The following is a 12,215-nucleotide window of genomic DNA, read 5'->3' on the forward strand; positions in this document are numbered from 1 at the left end:
TTAAGCCATAGGTGCCAGGACTTCAGCAGAGGTGCGGGTCACCCTTCACAGGATCAACAGCACTCCTTTGGAGACTCAGAAGTGGTAACAGCTCCATGTCAAGACTCTAAAGTAACTCAGAGTTAATCATGACACACACAAGTAGCATTTATTTGTGCCACTTGGTTTTGAAATTGAGCCAATATCCAACCATTAGCACAGCTACATGCCCAGAACACATACCCAGTGTGCCCAGAGAGTACCCCAGAGAGTTTCCTCGACGCAAGTTTCCCTGATACCACTCAGTGCCCACTTGCCAGATTCTACTGCCTATGGACCTAAATTCAGCTGACAGAAATACCCCTGCCCACAGAAAAAGCAAGGGAATTCCAGAAAAACATCTGCTTCTGCTTCACTGGCTATGCTAAAGCTGTGTGGATCACAAAAAACCGTGGGAAATTCTTAAAAGAGATAGGAATACCAGACCACCCTACCTGGCTCCTAAGACACCTGTATGCAGGTCAATAAGCAACAGTTAGAACCGGGCATGAAATAATAGACTGGTTCAAAATTGGGAAAGAAGTACGTCAAGGCTGTATTTTGTCACCCTGTTTAACTTATATGCAGAGCACATAATGCAAAATGCCAGACTGGATGAGTCACAAGCTGGAATCAAGATTGCCAGGAGAAATATCAACAAGTTCAGATATGCAGATGATACCACTCAAGTGCAGAAAGCGAAGAGGAACTAAAGAGCCTCTTCACAAAAGTGAAAGTGGAAAGTGAAAAAGCTCTCTTAAAACTCAACATTCAAAAAGTGAATATCATGGTATCTGGTCCCATTGCTTCATGGCAAACAAAAAAGGGAAAAGTGGAAAAAGTGACAGATTTTATTTTCTTAGGCTCCAAAACTACTGCAGATGGTGACTGCATCCATGAAATTAAAAGACACTTACTTCTTGGAAGGAAAGCTATGACAAACCTAGACAGCATATCAAAAAGCAGAGACATCACTTTGCCAAAATAGGTCAGTACAGTCAAAGCTATTGTTTTTCCAGTAGTTATATATGGATGTGAGAGTTGGACCATAAAGGCTGAGTGGAAAAGAACTGAAGCTTTTGAACTGTGGTGCTGGAGAAGACTCTTGAGACTCCTTTGGACTGCAAGGAGATCCAACCAGGCCATCCTAAAGGAAATCAGTCCTGAATATTCACTGGAAGGACTGATACTGAAGCTGAAGCTCCAGTACTCTGGCCACTTGATGCAAAGAGCCAACTCATCAGAAAAGACCCTGATTCTGCGAAAGATTGAAGATGGGAGGAGAAGGGGGCAACAGAAGATGAGATGGTTAGATAGCATCACTGACTTGATGGACATGAGTTTGAGCAAGCTCCAGGAGATGCTGAAGGATAGGGAAGCCTGGCGTGCTGCAGTCTATGGGGTTGAAAAGAGTTAGACACAACTTAGCAACTGAAAAACAGCAAAAGGACCTTGGAAAATGTGTGCAACGTGGAAAAAATGAGCTCGCAGCAGCACAACTGTAGGGGTCCCATGCCACACCAAGAGCACAGCAGCCTTGCGAGCAAAGCCCTGCAGTGCGAGCCCTCAGCCTGGGCAGGCAACCTCAGGGCATGGCTTCCAGCGAGGGCTTCACAGGGCTGCTAGAACTGGGAAGCATGTGTGCTGCTTTCCTGCTTTTTTTCAAGGCAGCTGGGTCCCAACGCATTACAGTGCGCTGGTAAGGTTCTAGCTTTTAACTGGCAGTGCCAGGCCAGTGTCACTGACCCTACGCTTGCCACCCAGCTCCAGTCTGTATGCAGGACCGAGGATCCAAGGCTGGTCCCTCAGCAATCCCACGTGGCTTGTCTGTAGGTGCCTCTGGATTGCTTAAGCCCATGTAAAGGAGAAAACATCCCTGGGAAGGCAGCTTTCTTAGGTCTAAACATGCTTTGCAAGGGGCAGCCTACTCATCTCTGAGGCTCCAATCTGAATATGCCTGTTCACACAGGGATGTGGAGAAGGCAATGGCACCCTACTCCAGTACTCTTGCCTGGAAAATCCCATGGACACAGGATCCTGGTAAGCTGCAGTCCACGGGGTCACAAAGAGTCAGACATGACTGAGCGACTTCACTTTCACTTTTCAGTTTCATGCATTGGAGAAGGAAATGGCAACCCACTCCAGTGTTCTTGCCTGGAGAATCCCAGAGACAGGGGAGCCTGGTGGGCTGCCGTCTATGGGGTCGCAAAGAGTCAGACACGACTGAAGCAACTTAGCAGCAGCAGCAGCATAGGGATGTAGCCTCCAAGCCCCTAGGGGGAGCTCTCCCTCAATCCATCCTGGGTGCCAGAAACCCCTCGGAAGGATAAGAGCACATGAAGGTATTATGCAACGGTGAAGTCTCTCCCCCAGAAACAGTCAGTGCCTAAGGTCAAAACTAAGCCTCCACCCACCATGCAACATTATCCCCAGAGGAGACTCACAATAACTAGACCAGAAGACCTTCATCTGGATTGCCGGTAACTCTGAGCAGCTGCCCGAAGCATGATTACAAAGGCCTGGTTAGACGTTGAATGTAACCTGGTTGATTTGATTCTGCAGATAAATTTTTGAAAATGGAGGACTGAAAGAGATACCCCTTAAATAACCCTACAGCTCTAGCCGAAGACTAAAATTAAATCAGAAACAAGGTTGAAACCTGTGCTTCTTTAAACACCTGATGATTGCTGAGAACCTTCTTTTCAGGCATGATAATCAACTAATGAAAAAGACTCCTTCATACAGATGCCAGAGCCATACTGTTTATTGACCAAAAGACCAAAATTAGTAAATTCGTATGAGAGGTGAGAAAATGGAAATGGAATGTACAAATCTAGTCGATCAGAAGCAGTTTTCGAGACTTTTATTGAACTGTCATTTTACTATCAACATCTAACATTTCTAGTTTCGCTACATTTGGGTAAGCACATTAGGAAGAAAATGTAAATTAAGTACTATGAAAGTTCACCTTTAATGAAACATGACCTTGATAGGATATGGATATATAAATTTAGTGGTTTTATTGCATTGTTAGAAAATTATATTATGAAAGATACAAAAAAATCAATAGCTGTTATTATCTGTTTATTTTACAATCGGTACGCCATCTTTTGCCATTATGGCTTTAAATTTTCATTCTGCCCAACAGGTTTCAAAGAATAGTTTATTACACGCTTTAATAAAACAGTTAAAATATTTACAAATTCAAAATAGATGTTTCATAACTGAAAAAAAGTTCACCTGAGAATTCATTATAACATTGCCATTTTTAAATTTTTTTTCTCCAAGTTGTTAATGTGGCTGAGTGTCCACATGCAACCTGTATCGTCTACTGTGTCAAATATATTTGATTCCTTATTTTAAATTAGTTAAGCATTAAGCTATAGTAAATTATAAGATGTACAGATGTAGTACTTAGATTTATATCCATGTTTGTTCTGAATATAGCAATTTAACAAATTATTTGCTACAGCTGCAGGATTCAAATAATGAGAAACGCTTTAAGGTATGGTTATTTTACTGAGTTAGACCTAACAGCTTTTAAAAATCATCAAGCAGTGAGAAGGCTAACTCATAAAATAAGGAACCATAATCGTGTAAATACACACCATATACAAACTGAAAATCACCTTTGCAAAACTCTGCATGAAGGAAAAGATATACACTGTATACACATAATCCTGTCATTTGTCTTCGGCAGCATCAAAAAAAAATCAATTTAAAACAAATTTTCTTAGAAAAAACTTCTTTAGAAGTTAATGTTAAAATAGGCATAAATGTGTAATGCTATGCAATATATAAAAAACTTCCCCACTTTATGGCCAAAAGACAAAGATAAAAAAATTTTTATCTCTCTGTTCCTCTGGATTACAACTTGAAAATCATGTAGGTATGAGGTAGTGTAGTTACTTGTATTACATGCTGGTTATTAAAAGTAATGCTCTATTTTATGAAATAATACACTTGGCTGATAATTAGAGTATCATTAAAATAAATCTTAATGCTAAACTGTTTATATGTAGCGAGAAATTTAATCCAAGTGCCTTAAAAATTGTATTTAAACTCTGGAGACAGCTAGGTTTCATCATAAAATAGGAAGTAATCTTTCAAAGCAGTTATTTACAGTAGCAATTAAAGTACAAGACTGACGTTTGCACATACACAGACCGGTGCGGAAAACAGCCGAGTGCACACTGAGGTAGGGAATGAAGGAGTCCATCGGCTTGGTAAGACTTTACATGCTGTAAACCAGAAAAGGTTTCATATTATTTTATATTTTGAATTTAAAATTACAAGTATCAAAGAAATAGATGGGAGTACACATACACACACACACACAATTGATCACTGTTTTGTAGGATGGGATTCATTATCATAGAATTATATTCTCCCTGACAAATTCTTAGATGTACTTATAAAAGCCTCTAGAAAATAAACAAGTCCGACTAGTTTTCTCCTACAACAGCTAAGCTGATAATAGAAATAACATACAAACCACTGAAAAGACGGTGGCAATAGCTCCCACAACACCCGCCCCTGTGAATAAGGGTAACATTTGACGAATTACTCTCAAATGGGAAGCCTGGTCCCCACGTCGCCTCACAGGCCTACTGGCTTCAGACCCAGTCCTACACGTTAACTACACAAGCCCTCTGCCAGACTCAAGATGCAATCTATAGAGGTCAGGTGTCTAACCTCAGTGAAATGAAGTACTTTCCAATCCAAACCCTAAAAATTACTTTCCATACCCTTTCAAACTGGATTCTGCAAATGTTTCTCTGAATGCAAATATTCAATGTTGCTTTCATCATTGACAGGTCCACAGCTTTCTATAACAGCAGAATGGCTAAGAACCACTGCATAATGGCATGGGATAAGGATTCAGACTATTAGAAAACTATCTTAAAACAGGATTGAATAAACACAAAGACCGATTTTAAAATGCCCGAGTCCAAAATGATGGGTGTGCCCTTACGTACTAGATTTGGGGAGGAGAGCAAGACTAAATCTGGCTTTCAAATTCAAACCCACAAATGGAGCAAAATTATGTTTTTAGCCTATCTCACAAACCTGCATGGTTGTTGTAGACACATTTTGATCTATCGTAATGCTTTTTACAAAGAAACCACAGAATTTCAGAGACAGGATGGGAAATGAACTGCCACTCCTGATAAACTCAGGCCATCTTTCCCTGCGACAGCGGGTTCCCTTGTATGAGTGGCCTTCGGCGGGCAGGCCCCCAGCCTTGTCCCGGGTGAGCACTCCAGATTCCAGGGAGGCTAAGCCAAGGCTGCCATCGCAGGAGCTCATGCCACTGTGTCCTGAGTTTTGTTTCTCCTCCCAAAAGGACGAGAATGTGAGAAAACAGAAAGATCATGCTGGACCCAGATATAGAAGAGATGAAGAGGAAAAGAGGGAAATGACACTTATCTACTGCTGATGCAGCCAGGACTCTTAAAGTCGACACTGAGGAGGATCAGGAGCCTCTGCCAGAGGCCAGCCTCCTGCCTGGGGTTCCTGTTTCCAACATCACCCAGGATCACAGCTGCAGGCCAACCAGTCTCCACTTTTAGCAAGAGCTGAAAGAGCAACACGCCAAGGTTCAGGAGCGATGGTCTCTACGTGTTCCCACTTCAGGCCTACAGCAGTATGCCCGAGGAGGTGACACCTTACTTTTCAGCAGCATGGAACTCTGCCAGCATTACTTGGAAGAAAATTTTCTTTTAAACCAGTATGTTGTAAGAAGGCCAGATGATTAATCTTTTGCAGGCTATTTCTTTAGAGCAGAAAGTGTCTGCAGAGGTTTCAACCTGTTTAACTACTGTTTGATATGCTACAGTTTTTCACTTTCTTATTTACTTTGAACACTGGGAAGAATCATTGCTAATAGCTGTTATTCTTTAAAACTGAGGAGTTTTCAGTACCCTTGCTGGAAAATCCCATGGACAGAGGAGCCTGGTATATGCTACAGTCCATGGGGTCACAAAGAGTCAGACGTGACTGAGCGACTTCACTTTCTTTCTTTCTTTCTTTCAAAGCCTTACTGCATTTCCACGTGGGAATTTTCGGCATCCAAGTGGCAGATCATTTCTGCCTCTCCTGTGGAAATGAAGGAAAAGTCAAAGGCTGATGTCAAAGGAATTCCCTTAACAGCAAAGTACGAGGGAAGACAAACCATACTTGTCAAGAGACGGGTGGCCGTATCAGGCTTTTAAGACAATGTCATAACGTCAGTAGGAAACAGCCGGAGGTGCGTTTACTCATCAGTAGTACACTTGTCGGTCATCTGTTGACAGAAGTCTGAGATGCCCCCGCTCTGGCGACAGGGCTCCCTCGGCTCCGAGAGGGTGCTGGCAGCCGTCTGGGACTCCTGGCCCCGCACACCGCCCGCCTCGCCGCCCTTGGTGCTGGGGTAACATGGGCTGGGCTCCCCGGCAGGCAGCCCAGCCGCAGGACTTTCAGACAGACTCAGGATCGAGGGTAATGCGAGCTCACCATCAGGAGCACTCTTGCCTTTCTCAGAAATTAACAGGGAGAGCGGGCAGTCGGAGGCTGAGTACTTGGCGAGGATCTGTATCTGTTCTTGACTCAGGGCCGCTTCTTTACAGACTTGCTGGCAAAGCCCGGTCAGGTTCTGCTTGGTCTCGCCCAGCGTGGACAAAATGTGATCCCTCTCCTTCAACAAGCTCTCCTTTTCGTTTTGCTGTAGGCGAGAAAGAGCATACGGTGAGGTGTGTTGATGAGCTCATCAGCATGGCTAGGGTGTGCACTCATTCATATCCACGGCGCCTCCTCCTCATGTAAGGTCACGGGAAATTTTTCCTGCCAATTCCATTCCAAAATATACTCAATACTGAGGCCCATAAGCCCTCATCCCTAACAGGCCTACACATATCTTGGGGTTCAGAACTTCTCAGATTCTGGACAGAAAGTATAGATGCACACATAATTCCTCCAGCAGCATCTGAAGCAGCACCCCACTCTCAGACACCTTCCCACTTCTAAATAAGACACACAAAAGCATCAACAGACAGAGTAGGACACATAACGACTGGGTACCCTGATCTCGCCTTGCGGCAGTTTTTTGGCCAAAATAGTTGCGACTGACTTGCACGGTTTTCAGAGTTTTTTGGATCTGTGGACTGCAGATAAACCAGTGCGGACTCTGGGGATGAAATACAACCTCCACAAAAGCAGAAGCGAAGTGGTCATAACTCCAAAGATTCTAATAACGACTGGACATTAGCTGTGCCAGACGTTGTGCTAAATGTTTCCAAACATACCATTTCAACTATGTAATCCTCACAATGACTGCTGATTTCAGGAATATCAAACACATTTTACAGATGGGGTTCAGATTTTAACATGCCCAGAGTCACTGACATGTGAAGAATGGAGGGGGAGGGGAATTGTGTTTATTAATTACTATTATTGCTATTTAGTTGCTAAGTCGTGTCCAACTCTTTTGCGACCCTGGGCTTTCCACAGGACTTGCTAGACACACTGGAGTGGGTTGCTATTTCCTTGTCCAGGGGATCTGCCTAGCTCAGGAACTCAGCCCAAGGCTCCTGCCACACCTCCTACACTGCAGGTGGGTTCTTTACCACTGAGCCACCAGGGTTTCCCAGGGGGCACTACTGGTCAAGAATCTGCCTGACAATGCAGGAGATGCCAACAGACTCGGGTTCAATCCCTGGGCCAGGAAATCCCTCGGAGGAGGAATGGCAACCCGCTCCAGTATTCTTGCCTGGAAAATCCCATAGGCAGAGGAGCCTGGTGGGCTACAATCTGTGCAGACACAGAGAGTCGGACACGACTGAGCACAATGAGTACTCCTATTGGTCCTGTTATTATTTTCATGTTAAATGATTATCCCTGTAACAAGGCCTACCATGAAGTTTTGCTCAGGTTTTCCCAGTCCCAGCCGCCCTGTCCGCCATCACTGGTTACTGCGGACAGCGTGTCTTTTTTCCTATCATGGTACCACCTCATCCTTCCAATTCTACCTCTGCACTGTGCCTAATCTAGCTAGAAAACCAAATCATCAAGCTGGTTACAAGGTAAGAGTAAATAAATGTTGACAGAGGGTCAAAGATTTCTCTTGTGAAATGTATGACAAATCTCCTGGCCTTCTGCTCTTTGGCAACTTCAGGGGAGCTGGAGCTGTTAAATGTTGCCAGTTAAACATTTAGACAGGTTGCTTCACAGAAGCCATCTACAATGGCCAACCTTTAAATAGATGCTCTTCTGGGACAAAAATCGTTAAAAGGTTAAAAAAGAAACCTGCTTTGCACAAAAGTACTGCTGTGGTTTTATATTAAAGTTTTTCTACAAAACTGTGGGTGACTCCAACTATGGGCAGTCAGGTTTTAGTGGGTGCCTCCAACTATGGATAGTCAGGTTTTAAATATTTCAGGGCCATCTAAGACTTTGCAAAACTGCACTGAATAAGAAACACTGAATTTTTCTACTGCAAGGTACATACTTCTATTTACTGAAAGTGAAAGTGAAGTTGCTTAGTCATGTCCAACTCTTTGCGACCCCATGGACTGTAGCCTACCAGGCTCCTCAGTCCATGGGATTTTCCAGGCAAGAATACTGGAGTGGGTTGCCATCTCCTTCTCCAGAGGATCCTTCCAACCCAGTGATCGAACCCCAGTCTGCACTGTAGGCAGACGCTTTACCATCTGAGCCACCAGGAAAGCCCCTATTTACTGAAGCATGATGTATATCCTGAATGAACACATGATATTACATACACACACACACACACACACACACACACGGAGCAACTCTCCAGCACACACACACACACACACACTAACACACGGAGCAACTCTCTAGCAGCAAGCATGCATTCTGGAGTCTAATACCTGCTATAGGAAACTAGGGATTTTTACAGAAAGGGGTGGCTCCCCATCTTGGAACAAGAGAAGGGTTTCCAGGTGGCTCAGGGGTAAAGAATCCGCCTGTCAGCGTAGGAGACTTGGGTTTGATCCCTGGGTCGGGAAGATCCCCGGGAGGACAGCATGGCAACCCACTCCAGTCTTCTTGCCTGGAGAATCTCATGGACAGAGAAGCCTGGCGGGCCACAGTTTACAGGGTGGCAAAGAGTCAGACATGACTGAGCACGCACACAGACGCCAGGTAAACCTATGAGACGCTGTTGTAAACCGCACAGGCACACGAACGGGGTCACGTCAAAAGCACGCACCAGCTGGCTGAGGAGGCTGGCTCTCCCTGGCAAGCCTGGGAAAATATCAACATCAAGAAGACCAATGGCTATTGTGAGTGCCAAGAAATTAAACTAGAAAAAAAGTATTCCATGAGTCCACTGTGATACTAAAAGGATGTGGTCGGAGGGAGGGAAAAGAGGAAGGAAGGAAAGTTCTTTTTAAAGAGGAATACCAATAAATGTAAGTGGAATGACAGAACTGGAAAAATTCCGATTTTGCAGTCCCCATTATAAAGGCCATCATCGCATGCTTAGAACCAAAGGACAAAGGAGTGTTGGGGGACCAGATATTCACAAAGTGCCTAATTAGCAGTCCACAGAAAACAAACACAAAGGCAAAAAAAAAAAAAAAAAAATTTGGAAATGATCTGCCTCCATGCACTCAAGTGGAACAACACCCTGACACAGTGTCTCCCCAAGTGACCCAGTATGAAGGACCCAACGATGAATGTTCAATCCCATTGAACAGGGCAGGAAGGAGTTACATAAAACCAAGGGGAAATGATCAGACAAACATTAAAAGTGTGACATTTCATGAGAACGCTGGCCTGGACTCTTAGGGGAGTACTGGGCATATACCCTGAGGGAACATAACTGAAAAGGATACATGTACCCCAGTGTTCATCACAGCACTATTCACAAGAGCTAGGACATGGAAGCAACCTAGATGTCCATCAACAGATGAATGGATAAAGCAGCTGTGGAACATATACACAATGGAATATTACTCACCATAAAAAGGAATGCATTTGACTCAGTTCTAATATATATACACACACACAATGGAACATTACTCAGCCATACTGACATGTCCTGCAGGAGAAAATGGCGACCCACTCCAGCATTCTTGCCTGGAGAATTCCCACAGAGGACCCTGGCAGGCTCTAGTCCATGGGGTCACAAAGAGGCAGACACAAGTGAGTGAGCAAGTGATTGACAGGTACCCACTGCTATACTTAAAACTAACACAACAGTGTTAATCAACTATACTCTCCTAGAAAACAAAAATTTTTTTAAATTAAGAAAAATGGGGGGAGAAGGGGGAGGATTTGTTCTAAACTGAGAGACTAAAGACAAAACTAAACACTTCATGTGAGAATTGGCTCCTACTTTGCAAAGAAAAAATATATATAAAGTATACCTGGAGACAATAAGGGTAATTTGAATAGGAATTACATATGTTATTTAAGATTTATTAATTTTCTCGGGTATGACAAAGATATTGGTAAATATTTGATAAAGATATCAAAAAAATGTCATTTTAGTTGATTCATATTTAAGTATTTAGGGGTGAAATGTCATAATGTGGTAGGTTTCAAATGATTCAAAAAACAAAACAAGAGCCACAAAGACGGACAGGGAGTATAGTGAGAAGATCACCCAACTGCAGGTACAAAGAATCCAAGACCGGCTGACAGGGACAGAGGGACAAAGCCCCAGAGACCAGCCAAGTGGAGCAGGGGGACACAGACCTGGCCAGAGAGACAGAGACCAGGGCCCACAGGAAGAGGCAGGAAGCAAAGATGGCAAAACGTCAGTGACCGGTGAGTCCACCCGGGAAGTACATGGTTGTTTACCACACTATCCACTTAACTTCCCTGCAAGCTTGAAATTTCTAGAATGGGGAGGAGGAAGATGATTCTGAAGAACAAATAAAAACACATAAAGCTGGCTCCCTATGAGACTCTGAGCATTTTATTGGCAAGGGCTATGTCTCACTGATCTTTGATTCCCCTGGTACCCAGTACATTTAATATGGAATGAAAAGCAGATACTAGCAGAAAACATAACTACTGATTTTTACTGAGCCCTGAACATGTGCGGGGCAGGACAAAAAGCCTTCCATCTCTGGCTGCATCTCATCCTCGCACCAGACCTGAGGGAGATACTACCCTTATCTCCTTGTTATTGATGAGGGGATCGGTTTTGGAGAGGCAACGACCTCTCCAAAGCCACCAAGGGCCCAGGCAGAGTTTTCAGCTGTTTGACTCCAAAGCCTCCATCTGACTTCTATATTCTAGTGCGGCAGGTTCTAGAAACTTCGTGTGCGTAATAAAGACTCACACTGGAAACCTGCAGAATGCATGTTCCTGGGCCCCTCCCGCAGGTCTGGGATGGGGCTCCAGAGGGAGCATTCTGAAGGCGGACTCCTGGGTAACTCTGATGCCAATTGTACACAGGCCACATTTCAAGACACGCTGCTCAAGGGCCTCACAGAGTGGCAGCCGGGAGGCCCCAGGGGGCCCACTGGAGACGGCAGTGCACGTGTGACGAGAGCCGTAGCTAGACTGTGACTAGAAAAGGGTTGTTTTTAACACAATAATCTTCACGACAAAATTCAAAACAGTAAAGACAGACTGGGCTTCCCTGCTGGCTCAGACTGTCAAGAGTCTGCCTTCAATGCAGGAGGTCTGGGTTCGATCCCTGGGTTGGGAAGATCCCCTGGAGAATTCCTGCCTGGAGACAATCCATGGGAGCGCACACAGCTGGACACGACTGAGCGACTAACACTTTCCCTTCACAAAGACAGATGAGGTCATTTGGCTCCTACACCATCATCCTGGACAAGGGCAGTGAAACAGAACCACGTGTGAGCGTCTCAACCCCGAGTTCCAGAACTTTGTGAATACTGTGATTTCTGATCACTTATAAGTTGATATCAGTCAATGTCTGATTTCTTCTAAGAGAAATTACACTTTGGCAATTTATTATTTTTCTTTAAAAAGCAAAGTTTACTTCACGGTTACCTTTGTCTGAGACCACAATGGTATCAGAGACAGATATTTTCTAACTTCTGATTTCATCTTACAGCACAGAACAAACATAGACCTTGAGAAGAATCCTATAAAGATGACAGCTTTGTAAGTCAAACACGTTAACAAGTTGAATGATTTTTGAACTTTGTTCAAGATCTTCTATTTACTGGTAAAAGAAAAGTCATGATTTTGGTTTGTAAATTATA

General features: G+C 43.9%; 1 protein-coding gene across 2 annotated transcripts in view; it reads right to left on the reverse strand.

The window, feature by feature from the left end:
- BACH1 (BTB domain and CNC homolog 1) overlaps nt 2,765-12,215 on the reverse strand; it is a 46,375-nt gene continuing 36,924 nt past the window's right edge. For both annotated transcript variants that reach the window (XM_018049134.1, XM_018049175.1), the window contains exon 5: nt 2,765-6,721. In XM_018049134.1, coding sequence (XP_017904623.1) covers nt 6,275-6,721 — 447 coding nt within the window. In that variant the 3' untranslated portion in view covers nt 2,765-6,274. The remainder of the gene's footprint in view (nt 6,722-12,215) is intronic.

The sequence above is a fragment of the Capra hircus genome, chromosome 1 (assembly GCF_001704415.2).
Source record: "Capra hircus breed San Clemente chromosome 1, ASM170441v1, whole genome shotgun sequence".
NCBI classification, from domain to species: Eukaryota; Metazoa; Chordata; class Mammalia; order Artiodactyla; family Bovidae; genus Capra; species Capra hircus.